Genomic DNA, 20,610 nt, shown 5'->3' with positions numbered 1-20,610 from the left:
GCCCCAGATAGTCACCCCCACTGGATATATAAAAGGTGAAAAATGGAGTTGGGCAGGAAGAACGGAAACTGAAATTGGCTGTTACTAATATCAGGCATCTAGCTAGATACTTTCAGACACGGGATGAGCGTGGAAATTCGTTGTGTTACCACACTTCTCATTTCTGGTGAAGACATTGGTCTGGCCAGAGAGGCCCAGGGATCAACAGTCCCATCAGCCTGTGGCTGCAGTCCCTGTGGAGCCCTGAGCAGAAGGAAGGCCTGCTCTTGACCTGGCACTGCTCTGTGACCCGAGCTCCTCCAGTTCCACGACTCCCATGTGAACTAACGGCGGTGGCTTTATTTGTAACTCTCAGTGTCTCAACTTTCTAAAAAGGTCAGCCTCCCCCAGTCATCCCCAGCACGTCGAAGGAGGAACTTAACCTGTGAAGGAGCCCTTCTTGGGGACCCCGGCCCTGTAGCTTCCTCCTCAGATGTCGCTGTGGACCAGCCCCCTCCCAGGTCCCCACTAGCCTGCGCCAGGGTGCCTCTGGGCTTCAGAGAAAGTCAGTTACTGAGTGCCTTCAGACACAGTTAGCTTCTTTCCTTCTTCACACTGGATGACTTCATGGTCCCTGTCACCCCTGGTCTGATCCAGCATGTCCACGCTTTCCCTAGGGTTCCCAGCTCTGCATCAGAGGACCACTGCGGCCCAGCCTTCGCCGCAACGAGAAGGGTTCCTAAGGACCTCTCCTTCCGGGTCAGCACACTTGACTCCGGGCCAGGGCCAGTCTGTCTGAATCACAGCATTCCAGTTGCGCCCCCCTCACCCCCACCAGAGGCTTCTGCAGCTTTTTGCTCATACAAACAAAAATAAATCTCACTACCGGCCTCTGAACTCCGCGACAGCATGCTTCCCCTCTCCCCGAGCGTCCCATGGCTCTGAGTGGGGACTTGGCACTCGCCCCACCGACATCACTTTTTCACTCCCTGCGCATCCTGTGTCCTTCTCTCACCGTGCGACCCAGGGATCAGAGTGGGACGTGACGGCCGGCACAGGCGCCGTGCACAGCTGCCAGGAATCTGACGGGTAAAATCTGGAAAAGTTGGGAGGGCAAATGCTAAACACACACACACACACACACACACGCACACACACAGCGCCACTCAGAGGACCGGAAACACCGACACCCACAGACAAGGGCCTGCGATTCCCAATCCTTCCTCGTCTGAATTCTCTTAAGGGGGCTGGGCTAGTGTCATGACCCAGGCATGACCCCCCCCCAGAGGCCTACTGGTATCCCCAAAAGAAGGGGGAGCAGCTTCATCGAATCTCCTGAGACCCAGGAGGGCATGTGGGGAACAGGAAGCAGTGGTGCGGTGAGTCACTGGGCAGAAACCAGGTTAAGGGAAGTTGTCCGCGGGTGTCCCCGGGACCGGATGGTGGCAGCACAGCCCCGACCACCCTCAGCAGCTCGGTCCCACCCACCCCGGGGACCCAGCCAGGCTGCCACCTCCCCACGACGCCGTGGCCTCCGTTCACCTTTCTGGCCCTGAGCCAGCACTCAAGGAACTCAGACGGCGCTCGCTTCCCTGGACCTTGTGCCTAGATTTTTCTTCCGTCCTGTCATCAAAACACCCAAGCAGGCTCAGCCCCCCGCCTCCCTCAGCCACCTGGCCTAAGGGCCCCCGCCCCCCCCCGGTGAGGAAGGCTGGTCCGAGGTCTTGGGAGCTCATTGTTCCCACAGGGTAGAAAGGGCAGCTAGTGCCACTTCCTTAGGGTCAGCCTGAGGGCCGGAGGGTCACTTCTGGAGGCAGGAAAACTAAGACGTGACGGGTCTATGCAGGGGAGGCAGCGGCAGAGATGCCATCCTCAGGCAAACCCGACAAGAGGGCTCATCCTGCCGCTTCTCACCAAGAAAGACAAAGGTCTGGGGGCCCGGGACACCGCGAGTACGTTCCTGGCAGTGGAAAGGCAGCTAGAGAGCCCTGAGACCTGGGAAGAGGGGTGGCGGGAGCAGAGGCTGGAGCCCCACCCATGAGGAGAGGCTGGGGTGTTTGCTGAGCTTGAGCGGGGACCGTTTCTTATCCTCACAAAATACCCACGCCATCACATGTGTTCTGTGTCGACTCACTCACACTGAGAAGTAATATTTTTAAAATGCCCAGGCTGAGTTCGATGGAATGTGTGTCACCCACTGGCTGGCAGCCCCAGGGCGAGGGCCGGGGACCCTGGTTCCTGGGAAGGTGGCCCGCAGGCCAGGTGCTTTCCCTCCCCAAGTGAGAGCCGCAGGAGACTGCAGGCAAGCCCCTGGGCCACATTTCTCATGCCCGCCGGCGCCCTGTGCCTTCCACCAGCTCTGGTGGCAGTGGCAGCAGCGACTTACTCAAAGGGAAAGGTCCCCAGCAGGTCACAGAGGCGCCACCCCCGGCGTTCGGAGGCATGCCCTTTCAGTTTTACTGTCACTGCCAGCGAAACCTGAACACCTTCCTCACTGACTGTTAGTGGCCAGGGCCCAGCCCATGGGCCCCATCTCAGTTGGCACGCACATCTCCTCCCCTGCTCGGGGCTCGTGTCTGTGTGCCTGCAAGTTGGTGTGTGGCAGGAGGCCACAGGAGGGCAGGGCAGGGCTGGGACTTGTGCGCCGGGCCCCTGCCAGGCTTGGTTTGGTGTTCTCCAGCTCCACACATGGGGGCACGGGGTCTGGGCAGATGCCCACAAACCAGCTTGCTTCCTGGCCATGGTCCCCAGAAGACGAAGCAGCCAGAGAGTGATCAGGCCCCTAGTGACAGGTGGACCCAGAGCCTATCTCCCAGGGCCTCCGCCACGCGTGCCCTGTCAGACTTGAGAAAGCTGGGCTTTTCCAAATGGGTTTGGAAGCGACCCTGAAAGATGGGAACATGTAAGACTGACAAGCTCCAGGCCATGAGCTTTCCGAGGTGTGCTGCCCAGACCACTGGTGCTGCCCGAGGGGTTTTTTTAGTGATGCGTAGGAGACACGCTGACTCCTTACTGCGGAAATTCAGCTTGAACTGGTAAACATGCCTGGGCGCTCAGACTCCTGATACCACGTATATTATTTGCTGAGCCACAAAAGTGAGTTGACTTGAAGTCCATCTAAAGAAAAACACCAAGTAAACAAGCAGTATAGATTGTGCAGAGTTGTGGCAAAGCAGCACGGGCGGAACACAGACGACCCCTGCCTAGGGAGCACCCGGCTGCTCGGGGGAAGACGGTCTTCATTCCCGTCAGTCCAGACGGCATTCTCTACAGACATGTGACTTGGGATGTCATCTGTCCCTCTGTGTGGACTCCTGCCACTCTGGGAGACGGTGTTGTCAATTATTAGTTGTCAGCATCACTTTTTTTTGCATAGGTTTTGGGGTGGTTCTTTTTTTTTCTTTCTTTCTTAACTACACAGTGAAGTAAGTGGAAATGACAAATTCTGTCTGAGTATATGTGTGTGTCTAAAATATCTAGATTAAGAAGTACCTCCTGTATTCTCAGTAACGTGTGTGAAGCCACTCTCCTGCGCCTTGTTAATTTTTAGCCCCAGGTCTTCCTTTCAGAGCCCCTTTATTTTGAATGCCATCAGGGTCCCTTCTCAGTCCCACATGGGGTTTTAGTCACACCCTGTTCCCCAAGCCTTGTGGTCTCCGTGGGTTTGTCTTGGGCCAGCCCCACGGGGGGCTGGTTGTCCCTCTGGAGCAGGGGTTGAGGCTGAGGGGGCAGGGTGCTGATGCACACGGAAGAGTCAGGGCCCGGGCTTGCTCAGCACTGGCCTGCTCATCCACCACTCTGTGTCCCCGTAGGCTGTCCTGGAGGACCAGAGTCACGTGAGGCAGATGGAGCTCGAGATCAGACCCTTGTTCCTCGTACCAGACACCAACGGCTTCATTGACCACCTGGCCAGCCTGGCACAGCTGCTGGAAAGCAGGAACTACATCCTGGTGGTGCCCCTCATCGGTGAGTCAGGGCCGGGCCCGCCCTGCACATGCGCAGCGAGGCCCCTCTGCGCGCACGCGCCGCAGCCCGGGGGCCCGGCAGGCAGAGCCCCGCCGTGTGTGTAAGACAGGATTTGGAGGGAAGTTGGGAATGCGTGGGGCAAGGGAGACTGTTTAATAATCAAAGCAGTTCGAATTATTATGGCTGATCCGTGGCTTAAACTGCTTGAGCAAATGGACTCCTGTGTCCCAGCAACCAGAGGCTGCCCGAGCCCAGCCCTTGTTTTTATCCTTATAAAGCTCGCAGTAAAACAGCAAAGCTGGTTCCCGTTATTGGTAAACACTCAGCCCTGGCAGATAACGGCAGTGCTGCTGGGTGGTCTGGCAGGGAGGCTGGGAGGATTTTGAAGTGGTTAGATGCCTTTGGTCTGATGGGCTCGTAGCTTTTCACGATCATTCTGTTGGTTCGAGGTAGCGTTATTCTCTCCAGTGTCACCCTAAGGCCAGGCTGATGGAGGCCCTCCAGCACAAGCCCATGGCTCCCGCCTGTGGATTCCTGCCACTTGGGCCCTCACCACTGTCTGGTCGCTGTTTGCTGGTACAGGGTCAGCGTCTCAGGGCCGGCTCGCGCACTTCCACCCTCAGGCCAAAGGAGCCCAGCTGGGCCATCTCCAGGGACTGTCTAAGGCACCCCTGGTTCTCAGAGCCCTGTGGTGGGTCGGCTTCAGGAGGGGCCCCGGGCTTCTGTCTGTACAACTCATACAGCCGCTAGCGCTGAGAGCTGTCCTCTGGAGGGAGGGGGTCTGGAAGACGACTGGGAAGCTAGGGCTGCTTAACGTCCCCTCTCAGCAGCCACTTGGAGCAAGTTTGGAAGCCCTGGCCTCTGGACGGTCTGCCAGACTGGCCGTCTGCCTGCCAAGCCACCTCTGACATCCATGCCAAGATGTTCCATTGGGCCTTCCCTCCCAGTCCCCAGTGTCTTAGTGCCAGATGAGGGTGGAAACAAAGGGCAGGAAACATCCGCCCCTGCAGAGGCTGTAGAACCCTGGGGGGTTGTGGGAAACACGTTAGCACCACCTGAGAATGTTGGCACTGAAGCGGCCCTCGGCCCGCCTCCACCCTCCCTGTCTTCCTTCCCCCTCCCCATGTGGCCTGGCCAGAGCCTCTTCAGCCCAGGCCCTGAGACCCACGGGAAGGTTTTCTGTTCTTCAGAAGTAGAGCAGCTTGTCTCCCCAGGGCCGAGCCAGACCCTCGTGTTGTTGGAGCCACCCCTCTGCCCTCACCGGGTCCCGGGTGGGGCAGCTTTCAGGAGAGCAAGTCCCTGTGCCCGCCTGCCCAGGAGATTTTCAGGAGTAAGAAAGTGAATTGGGTGCTCTTTGCTGGATGGTCAGGAAATGGGGTAATTGAGAGGCGGCCACGTCTCAGGCTGCTCACCTAAGTCTTGGAAGGAGCCTCAGACACCACCCCAGCCCGACGAGTTCTTGGTCACCAGCACCGATGGGGCCCACCATGTGCTCCGTCTCCTTGTTCCCAAGGGCGCCCATGAAAGGCAGAGCTGCAGCCCTTGGCCTTGGCGAGCTTACAGGCCAGTGGGGGAAGCCAGATTATGTGGGGAGGGAGCAAATATATAAGGGGGCCCAGAGGAGATGGCAGCTATGGAATTGTCAGCCCTCAGGGGCGCCGGGAAATGCCAGCTCTGTCACAGGAGAGCGGGCCCCTGCCCTGTGCCCAGAGCACAGAGGGTTAAGCTGACAGCCTCCCCGCTTGTCTCTTGTGCTCTTTAACCTGCTCCATGCTCCTTAGGCCTGACCCCAGCATCAAGAAGCCCCGCCTGGTGCAGAAGCACAAACAAGCTTCCCCTTTGAAGCCTGTTTAGTTTGGAAGCAGGAAAGCAGATTTTGGGATAGAATACTAGTTTTTCACGTTTGATGTTCTGTTTGGTGTACCATACACTCAGCCACCACTACTCCGCAACCTCAGCCATACATCGTGTGGACGCTGCAGCTTCAGGTTGCTGAAGGCATGGGTGTGTGTGTGTGTGTGTGTGTGTGTGTGTGTGTGTGTGTGTGTGTGTGTGTGTGTTCGTCTTCCCACATGGGCCCTTTCCAGAAAGTGTCTCTGAATACCCAGACAGTGAGTGCCAGGCTCACCATGGAACAGCATGCTCACGCCGACTCCCCGAGCCATGAATCACTGCTGAGGAGAGGCCTCAGACCCCAAACTCTCCCCGGAGCCCCCAAGGAGTGCATATTTCCCACTTGACCTCAGGCTCTTGGCTGGAATTTTGGAAAGAATCTTCACCAGAAAATGAAGCCATGTCCCAGACACATAGGCAGGCACACACACACACACGCACACACACACACACGTGCAGTATCAGAGGAGGTCGAAGTGCCTAGTTCAGGGGACTAGCAGGGTCCCTGCATGTGAGGCCGTGACCCCACTTCCCACCCCGTGACCTCCTTGCGCTCTGCCAAGGACAGGCATAGAACAGCTGGGGGCCCGGGTGGATGAGGGAGGGTGCCCCTCTCCCTCTAGCTGCTGCATACCCTTGCCTCTCCTGAGGGACCCTCTTGATTTGATTCTATAACTGAGGAATGTGATGGAGGGGCCAGGTTTCTTCCTCTGAATACAGCAGCTCCAGAAAATCCCTGTAAATTCCTCCCAGGAGAAGGGTGGGGCCCAGGGGAAGAGGCAGAAAAAGGAGAGAACACTTGGAACATCGAGGGCACTTCTTGCCTGCCAAGGGCCCCCAGTTTCATGGGAAGACTCCTGTGGGGCCACGTGGCCTCCGGGGTCGGGTAGAAGCTGCCTGCGAAAGCAAGGCCTCAGGCGCAGACAGACAAGACAGACATGATTGTTGAGGCTGATTCCTTGTGGGACTGTGTCTCCTCAGTGATCAATGAGCTGGACGGCCTAGCCAAGGGGCAGGAGACAGACCACCGGGCCGGGGGCTATGCCCGCGTGGTGCAGGAAAAGGCCCGGAAGTCCATTGAGTTCCTCGAGCGGCGATTCGAGAGTCGGGACTCTTGCCTGCGGGCCCTGACCAGCCGTGGCAATGAACTCGAATCCATCGCCTTCCGCAGCGAGGACATCACTGGCCAGCTGGTGAGACCCAGGGCAAAACGGGAGCGCTCGAGCCAGCCTTCAGAACAGGGGCCCTGGGAGGGAGGGGCTCAAGGCAGGCCCCCCAGCCTGGACCTCCTGCCCCTAGGGGGCATCCGCCATCGAGGCCCAGGAGGGGGTTCCTTGTCCCCCGGGTAACTCTCAGCACAGTGGGACCTGGCCAAGCAGGTCCAGGGCGTGGATGGGCGGGCCACTGAGATGTGACCCCAGCGGCACTCACCCTGTCTTCTTCCAGGGTAACAACGATGACCTGATCCTCTCCTGTTGCCTCCACTACTGTAAAGACAAGGCGAAGGACTTCATGCCCACCAGCAAAGGTAGTGCGCTCCCTCCCCCTCGGGACCTTCCCTTCCCTCCCTGCCTGGTCCTGCCTGCCTCAGCCCTAGGTCCCTTCCCTGACTCTGGCCTGGGAAGTGTAAAAATCAGGGATGAGGCCTGATACAAGCCTGAGGCCAACCCAGTTCCTCCCCAGCACACACTGCCCCGTGCTGGAAGTCAGACCCCACCCCCGACTCCCCCAGCCTCAGGTGGAGCCTCAGCCAGCTAAGGACGGGCCTCGCCCAGGAAGCTGGGCTTCAGGCAGCGAACTTTCCTCCTCTGCATGCATCCATTTCCTTTCTTGGGTCCTCAGTGAGTTCTCTGACAGCAAGAATGTCTCTATGATTCACTGTAGCTTATTCCGGCCATGGTCTCCTGAGCCCAGCCCTCTGCCGCTGAGGACAGTCCCTAGCGGTCCCTAGGGCCCCACCTCCCTGTCCTTGGCCATGCTCACCCTCTCAGTTCATCCGTGAATGTTCACCCTGTATCAGGCCAGGGTGGAAGTACTTCCCCAGCTAGTAGTGGTCCTTCTCTTCCTGTCTCTCTGGTTGTGTGACATAGCACTTTGGAGGCAGGTGGGACCTTGCAGATGGAGCCCTCAGCCCGGTTTTCAGAACCCTTTTGGTGAGCAGAAGCCTGTCAGGTCAGAGACTCTCTTCGGGGTGCTTGAGCACCTTACCCTCATCCCAGAACTGTCTCTTGCCTGAGCTGGCCTCTGAGAGTCAGCGAGGCTCAGGTGTTGCTCCTGGCTCCCGGGACTCCAGCCCTTTCTTCTTCGGGAAGGAATTCCTAGGCTCTCCAGCTCAGTGTCATCTGCACAGCTGATAATTCCCAGCTCTTGGTCTCCTGTCTGCATGTCTGCAGCCTTCTTGTCCTCTTCTCTGCGTTGAGGTCGCCCAGCCCATCTCTGCTGGCTTCCCCGCCCTGCTGCCCGGCGGGCCCGGGACTGCCTTCCCTCCAGCCTCCTCGCGCCGATTCAGCACCGCCCATGCCGCCCACAGCCCTGTACCTGAGGCGGGTGACGCGCCCACAGCTGCTGTTCCTCAGAGGGCCCCAGCTACGTGGTACGCCTGCACCGTCCCTAAGGGGCAGATCCGGAGCATTCAGGGGGCAAAGAGGAGCCCCACTGAGCCCAGCGGAGGGGTGGGGCTCTGCTCCCAGGCAGCTTCCTGGAGGGGCACCTTCTGAGGGCAAGGTCGGCCGGACTGCAGAAGGCCTTGTTGGGAAGTACGGTTCAGATACCGCTGTGGCCCCACCCAGCCTCAGAGCTGTTTCTTTCTCAGCAGAGACACATTTTGGCTTTGGCCCTAGTCTCCCCAGCCCCCACTTCACCCCCAACAGCCTACAGGAACCCATTGGCATCCTGGGGACCGCCCCTATCAGAATTACATCAGCAAGGGCTGGTGTAATCAAACCCCATTTGTCAGTGTGAATTCTTAGCAGATTAACTTGTCAGATTCACAGAGAAACCATCACCAAATGTTTATGTGTAAACGATGTTGAATTTTAAAATCATGTGGATTATGGCGGATGGGGCCTGACAGGATGACAGTCTCTGGTTTCTAACAAAGTGAAGTTACCAGTGTCAAAACAGAGGATGTTTATTGTTCAAAATGTCTCAAAGTATCCACAGAAACCCCTGAAGACCCCTGCCAGCAACTCCGGGCCTCGGTTGGCTGCCGTGAGGCCTGGGACTCGCCTGGTCTGAGTCCCAGGGCAGGAGCAGTGGGGCCGTGGACAGACCCAGGCCGCCTGCTGCGAGCCCCACAGGGCACTGCCCGTCACCCCGCCCCGCCCACCCCCCCCCCCAACCTGCTGGGCGTCTCAGAGCATCTCCTCTCCCCACGGCCGCCTTCCTCGCCCTCTCAGTCCGCCACGGCCGCTCACCTCCCACCACACCCTCCTTCCGCCGCTCCCCTTCTCTCACCACCATCAACCCCACGAGCCTCTCCTCCCTCTTCCCCCAGACTCCTCCCAAGGCTGACAGCCAGCTCGCAGCCTCCCTGCCTGGAGCTGGCAAGCCTGAAACTGCTCAGGTCTGACACGGATATTTGCAGTCCCCCAGCCCCACCAGGCCCCCGTGGTCAGGAAGCCCTGCAGGACATTTCCTGGGCCTCACTGCCTGCCTGCCTGGGGATGAGGAGTGGACCTGCCCCCCGGGGGACCTTAGCGGGGGTGGGATGTCACTTGTGAGAGTCCTTGGCCCCAGTTTAAATTCTCCCCGATACATTAGTATTAAAAGGTTAAGGAATTGGGGGGAAAGACATCCTGCTTTAAAAAAAAAGATCATCTAAAAGGAATGGAGGCGCTGTTTGTGCTGACATAGATCTTTAGAATTTCAGTGAAGTACAGCTAGTATGACTGTAGCATTACAGGAAAAAAAGCTTATATGACAAGTATCTATGCTTGTAAATGTGCATAAAGAAATTTTGGAAACATACACAGCTTACCCTGGGACAAGACAGAGACATGAGGAAGCTCACGGGGCGGCAGGGGGACAGTCAACTTTACCTTCCTTGTTCTGTGCTTAAAAGGTTTATACCACAGACGTGGATTACTTTTATTCAGTGGTGGGAATCTCTGGGCTCTAGCCTCAGGGCCAGCTTGGCTGGCCTCTGCCGGGGGACCCTTGCTCTCCTCTCTTCAGAGCTAGCACCCCTCCTCACATCCTGGGAGCCCTGGATACGTTTCATATTCCATCTTGCATTTCCTACATCAGGCTACTGGCCTTGGGGCGGGCAAGATAATGCAGAAGAGAGTCTTATGAGCCCAGAACTAGCCCTGCAGTCAGAAGGGACAGGAGGCTGCTTCTGCTGCCTCAGCTCAGAGTCCTGAGAAGAGGGGTCTGCAGAGGCTGGTCGGCTTGGGGGCTCACAGGGCATGAGGCAGCCCAGTCCCATGCCGGAGGCAGGAGTGCATAACAGAAGGCCAGCCCAGGCCCATGACGGCCCTCCCTCAGCCCGCAGGGGAGGGCGCCCTCTGCTCATGGTCTGCGTGAGGGAAAGGCCCTGTGGGAGGGCCAAGAAATGGTTGGCCTTGAGCCCCCCGGACTGCTTTCCCCTCCAGAAGAGGAGAGGCAGCCAGGGCCTCCCCGTCCTGCTCTCTGAGTCCCCGTGCTCTCTCGTGCCCACAGAGGAGCCCATCCGGCTGCTGAGGGAGGTGGTGCTGTTGACGGACGACCGGAACCTGCGTGTGAAGGCGCTGACCAGGAACGTGCCTGTGCGGGACATCCCAGCCTTCCTCACGTGGGCCCAGGTGGGCTGAGGGGGCGCAGCCGCCCCCCACGGAAGCGCTCCTGAGAAGGCCGCCAGGTGCCCGGTGTAGCACAGAAGACGCCCACGCGCCTGAGCCACCAGTCCACCCAGACAATAAACCATCCTCTTCCAACCCACGCCGTGGCCGTGCTGTGGGGGAGCTGCTCCTCACAGAGCCCTTCCTAAGGGTGGGCGGAAGTGCTGGGACCCTCCTGGGCTGCCAGGATTTAGCAGGGAGGTGGCTGGCTGCAGTGATGGCAGGCGGGCGAGCCAGATGGGCTGCCCCATGCCCAGCCTTTCTCCCTCCCCCTGTCCAGATCAAGGGCCAGCGGAAGGCCTCTTAGCCCGGAGATGCAGCCACTTTCTCAGCTGGAGATGACGCAGGGCGGGGTTAGCATTTCCATCAGATGCAGGTGAAACCATGGGGCCCCTCAGTCTTCAGAAGCCCTGACCCGAAAGTGTCCCAAGAGGCCTTGGTCATGAGGAGAGTACCCAGGAGGTCTGTCAGGGTCCCTAATGCCTGTTTGACCCCCAGAGACCCCATTTGGGTTCTGAACACCATGTCCGAACAGCAGCCCTAGGCCCTCACCTCTTCTCCCCCCGCCCCGCTGCTCTTCTCCCTGCCCTGCCCCCTGGGTCCCCTGTGCTTTGCCACCTGCTCTCCCCTCAGTTGGTCATGGGTCTGTAGGGAAGGGCCCTCTGCCCGCTCAGGCCCATGCCCCCTGGGTTGCCTTTGCCTGCTCCCTCTCCCCTCAGTGGCCTTCCTTTTGCTCTCTTCCTGCTTCACAAAATTTCTTCCCAGCTCTCCCTCCTGAGCCACCCCCCTCCTCCCCCCTTTCTAGTCCTTCCCTCTCACCTTCCTGGCCCCTCAGTCCCTTGCCATGGAGCTTCTCTGACTCTGCTGTGGTACCTGTGGCAGGAACCTAATGTAGCTTTCCTGCCCCTGACCTCCTTTCCCAGGCCCCTGTGCTCTGAGCAATGCTCAGACTAGTCAGGGTAGGGCAGGCCAGTGCCCACGAGGAGCATTGCCTGACCTGGGGTTTGCACCCCATTCATTTCTAGCTCTGCCCTGGAAGGTGCAGGGGCCTTCTGGCTATGCTTGGAATTTTTTGTTGCTTCTAGCTGGCACCTGTGTTCAGTCTCCCTCTGGAGGCTTCCTACCGGGGCTGTGTTCTCCCCCCAAGCCAGGGACAGGGCTGGAGGAAGACTTAGGGGAAGACAGGGTTTGGAGGTGAAGCCAGGAGTCAGTTTTAATGGGACCAGTGGGGAAGTCCCCCAGAGGCCCCTGACTCACTACACAGCCTGCCCAGATGATGGGAACAAGGCAGTGCCCTCCCCGAAAGATGTGGCCAGAAAGATGGGGAGCAGGAGAGCCACAGCCCATGATTTGAGGGTACAGGGCTCAGAAGACTGGGCTTTGGGGTATAGGGTCCCTGGCCTCTTCTCTGAGATCCCTTCTCCAGGATGAAGGTTAATGACTGGGTGGGTGGGAGACCCCCATCCCTCCTTTCTGTTCCATTTGCAGCCCTGGTTTTGTTTCCTGAATAAATTTTTAGTTATAAAACATACCTGAACTGTTGCTGACCTGTCTCTGGGGCTGGGGAGGGAAGGTTCAAGCCACTGCACTTGTCTGAGGGTGCTGCTTCTGGCCCCAGCACCCACCCCCGTGCTCCCCACCCAGCTCCTTGTGCAGGGCAAAGAGAGCCGCTGGGTCCAGGGTCCTTGGTTACTGCTTTATTGCTGTTTGGTTCGAGTATAGAAAATGGAAGCGGCTCTGGAAGAGCCTGTGTACAAGGTAGGAAATATACAAACGAGGAGGAGGGAGCTAAAGAGACCACGTTCCAGCCCAGCCCAGCCTGGGCTCGGGGTGGGGGGCCGCCCAGGGCGCATGCAATAAATATGGTCCGGGGCCCCAGGGAAGGGAGGGGGGACCACCGCGGGCGTGGGAGACCGGGTAGGCCAGGGCGGTCTCAGCCCTCTGACTCCAGAGGGCGGGAAAGGTGAGCCCTGGGGCTAGTGCCACTTGTGCAAAATGAGGAACTTCACATTATCCGTCCCGGGGCGGGCGGGGGCTGGGGCGGGGGGCCCTCCGGCCGGCTCAGTCCCCTCCCCGCTCCCGGCTCTGCCCAACGCTCCGACCCCAGCGGGGAGATTCACAGTGAGAATGGGTGTGGTCGCAAGGGCCGGAGGTAGGGCTGGGAGCGCCCCAACAGTGGCACCCCTCCCCCCACAAGAGCAGCACGGAGCCGGGAGGTGGGGGCCGACGAACCACAGGAAGAGGCGGAGAAGGGCCGGGGGTCTCCTTTGGTCAAAGCTGATATCAAAAATATAAATCTCCCTTCCCCCAACCCACCCCCGTCCCGGGGTTTCCTCCCCCACCCCTACCCCCACCCCCGGGCTAAGGCACAAAGCAGTGAGGCCAGGTGAGACCGCCGACCCTGTGGCGACGCTGCCGCGGCTGCTACTGTCGTCCGGGCACGGGGAGGTGGGGGGCACCCGCCTGCTGGTGGCCGCCGGCGCCGCCGGGGGGCGCGCCCGGGGCCACACGGAGGCCAGAGGCGCACTAGGTGGGAGAGAAACGGTCGATGGTCCGGCCGTCGGGGCCGGCGGCCAGGTGTGCGCCCTGGCTCAGCACCTCGGCCGCCTTGTCGGGGCTGAGGCCCAGCTCCGCGGTGAACTTGGCCAGCGGGTAGAGGCTCTCGAGCGCCACCTTGGGGTCGTGCAGGAAGTGCGTGGTCTGAGCCAGCAGCTCGGCCGCAGCCGCCTTGTCCTGCTGCTTCAGGCTGAGCTGTTCTGCCGTGAGGCGCGCCACTGCAAAGACGCCCTCGGGGAAATCGAGCTTGCCCTTGCCGTCGGGGCCCGGGACGCCCGGGAGCCCCCCCAGCCCCGCCAGCGCCCCGGCCGCGCCGGCCGCGCCGCCCACAGCGTGCATCTTCATGTGACTGATGAGGTTACGCTGCTGGGCGAACTTGCCCCCGCACACCTGGCACTCGTAGGGCTTCTCGCCCGAGTGGATGCGCATGTGCTCTGTGAGGCGGTACTGGCGTGTGAAGCGCATGCCGCACGCGTCGCACGCGAAGGGCTTGAGGCCCAGGTGGCTGCGCATGTGACGCGTCATGGTCCCGCGCTGCGTGAACTTCTTCCCGCAGATGGTGCAGGGGTAGGGCCGCGTCAGCCAGTGCGTCTTCTCGTGCTGCCGCAGCGTGGCCGGGTCCTTGTAGCTCTTGTCGCACGACGCGCAGCGGTACGGCCGCAGCAGCTCGCCCAGGCCCCCTGGGGCCCCGGCCACCTTGTCCCCACCGCCTCCAAAAGGGGGCCCGAGGCCGGCGGCCCCCGCGGCCACCTCCGCCGCCTCGGCCCGGCCGTACAGCGCCTCCTCCTCCTCCACGTGCGCCTCCACGTGCGCGTTCAGCTGCTCCGAGCTGGGGAAGCCCTTTCCGCACGGGATGCACACGTACAGGTTGTCGCCGAAGCTCTCGGGCTCGCCGTAGGCCAGGTGCGGGCACGGGTAGCCCTCGAGGTGGCCGCCCGGCGGGCTGGGGTCCTCGCTGCTGCCCGTCTCCTCGCTGCTGCTCTTGTAGTCGTCGCCGTCGCCGCCCGCGCCAGGCCCGTCCAAGCTGCCCGCGTAGCGCGGCGGCGGCCCCAGGCCAAGCGGAGGGCCCCCAGGCGAGGCGGCCGGGTCCCCCCCGCGCTCCTCGCAGCGGTCGCTGGGGGAGCCGCGCTCGCGGCCCAGCTCGTCACCATAGCTGCCCAGGCCTGGCTCGTGCTTCATCCAGCGATAGAGGAGGCTGGGCCCGTCGGGGCGGCCGGGGGGCTCGGATCCCGGGCTGCCGCCGCCACCTCGGAACGGATCCGGAGGCGGTCCGGCCTCCTCCAGCTTCTGGAAGGGCAGCGGCGGCAGCGGTGGCAGGGTGAGCGGTGGCTCCTTGTAGGCGGCGGGGCCGGCGCTGGGAGGGCTGTCTGGGCGCGGGGGCAGCTCTCGCTCCCCCGGCGGTCGCTCGGGAGGCGCGGAGCCCGGCGGGCTTTTCTTTGACAGGTCCAGGCCGCAGAGCGGGGAGCAGCGGCGCTCCGGGGCGCAGAGCGAGGCTGCTGGGCCGGGGCCCGAGGCGTACAGCTCGGCGCAGTGCGTGTTCACAGCGGCCTCGGGGCCCGACGGCGGCTCGGCGGTGGGCGGCGGCGGAGGCCCGGCCGGGGAGGAGTAGCAGGCCTGGATGACGGGCGTGGCAGCCCGCAGGCCCCGGCCCGGCCTCCCGTAGGGTGCGTAGCCGCCGCCACCGCCGCCGCCGCCCCGCAGGTGGCAGTACTTGCCGTGGCGCTTGAGGCGTTTCTTGCACAGCGCCACGAGGTCGGGGATCTGCAGGTAGCTGGCGGCGGCCAGCACGGCGCCCAGGCTCGGCTCGGCCCCCGGGGCCACGGCGGCCGCCGCCGCAGCCTCCGCGCCATCCGCCAGGCGGCCGGTGTAGATGAAGTCCAGCACCAGGCGGAACACGGCCGGGCTCACCATGTCATGGTCCAGGTTGAGCAGGTTGTCGTGCACCACCAGGGACTTGAGGTAGGCGCTGCTGGCCGCCAGCACGTTCTTGTGCGCGCGGAAGAGGGCGTTCTGCACCACGATGATCACGTCGCACAAGAAGCCCTTGGTGCGCTGGTTGTTGAGCTGCAGCAGCAGCTGCCTGGAGTGGCCGGGCGCCTCCATCGTGTCCAGCATCGTCTGCCCAGCACACTCTCCTGCGGGGACACACACCGGCGGGGTCAGAGCCGCACCGAGCGCTGGCTGCCTGCCCCCAGCCCGGCGCTTCTCCCCTGCACTTCCCCTTCCCCTCAGCTGGGCAGGGGCAGGGGCATGGAGCACGGCGGCCTGGGCACTGGCGGAGAATCCGCGGCCTCCAAGAGTGGGCGCCTGGGCCGGCCGGCCTAGACCAGAAGAAGGAGCCGAGACCAGCCGGCAGAGAGGAGGCCAGGCTGGCCGGCACCCCCAGGCCCGGATGCAGCCGGGCACTCTGCCTGGGTTCTGGGGGCTTCCGAGGAGAAAACTGTTCCGGCGAAGCGACCCTTGTGGAAACAGTTACCCGATTTGAGGAAAATGTCCGCTTCAGGAAAAGTCATTCAGGGCTGAGAAGTTTGCCCAAGTGGGATACAAGGGAGCCGAGTGAAAAAGCGCCTCCCGCCTCCAGAGAAGTTGCCCCAGTTGGGGGAAGAGGTCCGGAGGAGGGCAATGCGGTGCCCGCCGTGCCGCCGCCCTGGCCGGGGGCTGTCAGACCCTCGGTTGGGGCCCCGGGCGGCGGCCGTGGCGCGGGAAGCGGAGGCAGCGGCTGCCGTGGCGGGCAGAGCACGAAGGCCGGCCCGGCGCGGGGAGGGCGTTATATCGGGGCAGGAGGCTGAGGCAGGAAGCAGGTGGGGGGGAGGGGGGAGCCACGCAGCTCCCAGGGGAGGGAGGGGGCAGCGCCCCGGGCGGGCACGGCATACAGCCGGCTGCGGCCCTGACCCTGGCCTGCGCCCCACCCGCGTCCCGGCCCCGGCCTCGGCCTCCGCTCTGCATTCGCGGGCCCGGCGCCTCCCTCCCCGGCTCCCCTCGGCCCCTTCTCCACGGGAACTCCGCCGCCCCAAACTTGGGGAAAAGTTTCCCAACTTCAGACAGGCCGGGAGGAGCGCGCCAGCCCCAGTGCCTCGGCTCCCAGCTTTTCCTCTCGGCCCCCAATTTCGGCTGCCAAGCAACCGCCGGGCCTGAACCGAGCCCTAAGCTCCCCGGCCGTCCGCTCGCCCGCCCGACCCCATTCGCTGCCTAGTCCCCAGGGCCTCGCGCGCGGCCCGTTACCTGCGGCCGCAGCCCGGCCGGGCTTCCCTCCCCGCGGCGGTGGCAGCTCCTAGTCGGCGCCCCACCCGCCCCGCTGCCAGGCGCCGCGCTGTGCCAGGGCAGCGCCCCTGCCAGCCCCGCCCGCCAGCTCCCCTTCCCTTCCCCTCGCCTCTCCAGCCCATGTGCGGGCAGAGCCGGCCCCGGGCCGCTGACCCCGCCGTGAACCCGGCGCAGAGCAGCGGCCCGGCGGTCCTGAGTCCTCTAGGGGTGACACCCGGAGCCCTGAACGCCAGCCGCGTTGGGGGCGCCAGCGCCGGAGGATGCGCCCCAGGCGGCCAGCGCGCGAGGACCGGGCTGTTCGGGTCCCCTGTCCCTCCCCCGTCCCCAGCCCTAGGACCCACCTGGGGGGCATGTCGGAAGCCCCGGGCCCGGCTGCCGGCGGATCCAGGGGGGGACGTGGCTGCGCTGCGCTGCCCTCCGCCCGCCGGGCCCCCGGTCGGTCTGTCCTGCTGGTCCGTCCTCCCCGCGTCCTGGTCGCGTCTCAGCCCCGCCGCGCTTTCCGCACACTCTTATCTGGAGCGGCCCGGGCCGGCGGGCGCTGCTGCAGCTATGGCGCCACCTCGCGGCCGTGCGGTACTTTGCGCGGCACAGCCACGGCCTCCTTCCTGCGCACCTGAGATGGAGGGAGGCTCGCAGATGCCGAAGTGGACCCAGGAGTGGGGCCCGTTCTCAGATTCAGCCTTCCAGATGTGTCCACCTGGAGGCCCCAGCCCCGGACCTTCGAGCCCCACAAAAACCGGGGTTTTGAGCTGAATGTTCCTGTGTACATATTTCTAAATTCTGACATTGTCCCAATTCAGATAAGTCCGGCCTTCAAGGAAGGGGCAGTGGAAGGGAGGAGGCTTCCGAAATCCTAAGGAAGAAGATAGACAAGCTCTTAAGGGTCTCTCATTAGATATCCCTGGATGGCACTCTCCATTTGTACACCGGCCCCCCAATACACCCAACCTCACTCAGCCACGTGGGATAGGTATGCACAGAATAGACCCGTTTGCACCCAGACCCTCTCCATGCATTGACACCCGTGAGCGTGCATGTTTGCAGACGCACACCTGTCCCCTTCCGGAGTCCAAGAACCGGCTTTCTGTCATACTCAGGGTACTGCCATATAGAGCCCTCCATGACCTGGGCAGAGGTGGTACCCAAAACCCCACCCTGAACTTGCAGGCCTCTACATGGAACCCAGGAAAGGTGACGGGAAATGGCTGGACAGCGCCTCTTGGGGGTCCCACAGAAGCGACCCAAGCCCCCAAATTTCCCGTGTGAGCTGTGTTGAGGGACGACCAGCTTGAGCGACCTCCTCGAGAGAAAAGTCACAGGAGGGCCTGCAGCCCGGGATCCCCCGCAAGGTCCTGCACCCCACGTGAAGGTCCTCTTCTTTCAGGTGACGCCCCCTCCAGGAGGGAGGAGACCGGGCGCTGGAGCGAGGGCGCTTGCACAGCTAACTCCGGAAGTGTCCCCGCGCCGCCCCAGCACATCAGGCCGGCAGCCAGCGCCTGAGCGGCTGAGTGGGCCTCCGCAGCCCACGCTCCGCCTCTTCCCCGCACCTCCTGACCCCCGCCCACACGTGGTGGGTAGGAGTGGGTCCCCAAGAACGCCTGCAGCTTTTGATTGGCTGCGCCTCCCTCAGCCGCCGAGCGCGAGAGGCTGGGGCGCAGAGTTACCATGGTAACCGATGAGGTTCGCCCAGATCGCGTCTCTCCGAGGCCTTGGAAAGCTTAGCAACCGCGCAGGGCCGCTGGGCCGTGGGGGCCGCGTTCACCAATCTCCCCCCGGCTCCGCGCCATCTTCCGCCCCCATGCCCCCGCCAGAGGTAGTGGCTGAGTCATTCATTGAGGGGCCGCCGGAGCGGCCACCCGCGGTCCCAGACACCAAGGTCTCGGGCGCCCCCCAGAGGCTCCCTTTCCTCAACAGTCAGAAGGCGGCTCCTGGTCCCCACGGGTTCTTCTGACACCCATTGCGTCCCGAGTCTTTACCCTCTTTCCACTCTGTGTTCTGGGTGCATCTGATCACAGTCCTCTTTTCCGTCTCCCTAACCCCCGCCCTAGGGTGCTCACTAGGGAAATAGTTTCCAAGAATGAAAATGGTGGGGTCCGGAGCTGAGAGCCTCCAGGGGGAGGTGGACACCCATCGACATCTTGGCAGAGAGATGTGCTGCCACACTGAGGTGGAAAAGTGTATAGAGTACTGGGCAGGGAGGCAGGAAGACTCCTGTGAAGTGCTCTTACATCTGGGCTTTGATGGATGAATAGGAGTTCTCCCCCAGGCAGGAAGACATTCCTGGGGAAGAGAACTAGTAGGACAAAGGCTGGAGGCCAAAAATAGAGAACTCTAGGTGGCCAGATGGCAAAGGGTATGCAGGACCTCTTTGACCCCATTTCTGCTGTAATCTTTTCTCCCCATGATGAGGCCACATCCTAGCCCCACAAGGATCCAATCAGCCCGGTCTCTGTGCAGTGGCGTCTGTCCACTGTAGGCCCACCCCAGGGTCCCCGGTGCCAGTTTTTTTTCTTTAACAATCTCCCCAGATTCCTGCTCCCCCAGTCCCTACCCTCATACTGTCCTTACGTCTGTATGGAAGGGTCTGACATACCTGCCCCCAGCCTAGCTGCCTTTAATCTTTGACCTTTCCCTCCCTCCCTAGTTCTGCCTGGCCTGGCATTCCCCTCTCTCCACCCTAACCCAGCTCCTGTCTCTGAACACACTCCCCTCCCTCGTTTAGAACTTTCCTCAATTGATTGAGCTAGGCTTGGCCAGGACCATTCATAAATTCATTTCCCTACTCCTGTCCAGGAGAACTTCGCCTAATATAGCATGGACTCTTCTTACCAATTCTGACCTACAGGAACTCTTACTCCTACAGGAAGGGTAGTCAGCCCAGCTACCCTCCCCCCAGACTCTTCTCTGCTGAGCTGTCAATGTCCCTCCTTCCACAGATGGGTCTTAAATGAGGTTTGCTGGGAGTCAGGCTCTGAAACTGTGGTCTGGTCTTCCTCCCTTCCACTTACTGAGGCTCCTTTCTCTCCCTTCTCCTCCCACCTCTCCCCCACCTCCCCCATAGAGCACCCTCTTGCTCATTTCTGGGGAGTCCAAGCCACTCTCCTCAACTTTTCTCCCTTCCCTTGGGTCTCCAGCTCCTCGATTCCCATTGAGCCTTTTCTTCCATGCCCAGCCTCCTCCTACAACCCCCTTGAATCCCGCTCCTCCCCTCATGTCCCTGACACCACCGTTTTAGGTGATGTCAGAGGCCCCTCCGGGGGTCCAGCTTTTTCTCTCCCCTCCTCGCCCAAGGGTGACGACACCGCAATAGCTTTGAGGGGTATAACGCCACCACCGCGGGGCATCCAGTGATGTCACAGAGCCGTCGGGTCCAGGAACTGAGGAGTGGGAGTAGGGGCTACTGGGTGAGGACCCTGGAAAGCCGGGTGGTGGGCTGGGGTTGAGCTCCCAGATGTCCCAGAGTGAATACATTTATAATGGGCCTGGCCACACTCCCTGCACTGTCCTCTCCCTGGCCCCTAGCCCGCAGTTCCGGAAAGTTAACCCCTTGTAGACCCGTACGGGGGGCGCGAGCTCCCCTCCCGGTTCCTGCTTCCGTGCGCCCTCCTCCCCTTCCCAGCTCCTCATCGCCTCAGTCCCCACCCCCCCGCCCCACCCCACCCCCCCCCGCCTCGCCACTATAAATAGCCCCTCTTCCCGTTTCCTAAATTCCCTGCTGACGTCGGCAACGCGTCAGTGTGTAGGAGCCGCGGCCGCATGAATGAGCCGCCGCACGAGTACTACGCGCGCCTATAAAAGCCGCCGCGCCAGCCGGGCTGCGGGAGGCGAGCGGGCGCGGGCGCAACACAGCCGACAGGTAAGCGGGACCGACCGACCAATGGGCGACAGATGGACGATGCACGGACATGGACTGGAAGGCAAGGAGGAGACCCACAGGAGGCAGGTTAGAGGGGCCCCAAAGGGGTGGGGTTGGGGACAGGGTGGAGGGGACGAGGGTCCCCTCGCAACTGCTGGAGCTGGAGCCAGAGGCGTACGCAGAACCCCGAGCAGCACCTGCCTGCGCCCGGATGGAGACGCAACCACTTCGGAGGAGCATCGATCAGAGGACCGACCAGAGTCCCTGCGGCTTTTCCTG

General features: G+C 62.0%; 2 protein-coding genes across 4 annotated transcripts in view; one reads left to right on the top strand and one right to left on the bottom strand.

Annotated features, from left to right (window-relative positions):
- The window catches only part of SMG6 (SMG6, nonsense mediated mRNA decay factor), a 200,781-nt gene extending 188,592 nt beyond the window's left edge, over positions 1-12,189 (top strand). For both annotated transcript variants that reach the window (XM_018064405.1, XM_018064406.1), the window contains exons 16-19: positions 3,792-3,945; positions 6,820-7,031; positions 7,285-7,366; positions 10,501-12,189. In XM_018064405.1, the coding sequence (XP_017919894.1) occupies positions 3,792-3,945; positions 6,820-7,031; positions 7,285-7,366; positions 10,501-10,631 (579 nt within the window). In that variant the 3' untranslated portion in view covers positions 10,632-12,189. The remainder of the gene's footprint in view (positions 1-3,791; positions 3,946-6,819; positions 7,032-7,284; positions 7,367-10,500) is intronic.
- HIC1 (hypermethylated in cancer 1) lies at positions 12,341-17,112 on the bottom strand. Of its 2 annotated transcripts, none has more exons than XM_018064408.1 (2): positions 16,817-17,112; positions 12,341-15,349 (listed from the first exon to the last, which is right to left on the bottom strand). In XM_018064408.1, exon 2 carries the CDS (start codon positions 15,327-15,329, stop codon positions 13,185-13,187), a length of 2,145 nt encoding a protein of 714 aa, XP_017919897.1. In that variant the 5' UTR covers positions 15,330-15,349; positions 16,817-17,112; the 3' UTR covers positions 12,341-13,184. The 2 variants fall into 2 exon arrangements, with proteins under 2 accessions (XP_017919897.1, XP_017919896.1); XM_018064407.1 differs by lacking the exon at positions 16,817-17,112 and adding an exon at positions 15,691-16,018.

The sequence above is a fragment of the Capra hircus genome, chromosome 19, assembly GCF_001704415.2.
Source record: "Capra hircus breed San Clemente chromosome 19, ASM170441v1, whole genome shotgun sequence".
In the NCBI taxonomy this organism is placed as follows: Eukaryota; Metazoa; Chordata; class Mammalia; order Artiodactyla; family Bovidae; genus Capra; species Capra hircus.
Note: the sequence above shows the minus strand (reverse complement) of the source record. Positions and strands in the feature narration are given on the sequence as shown.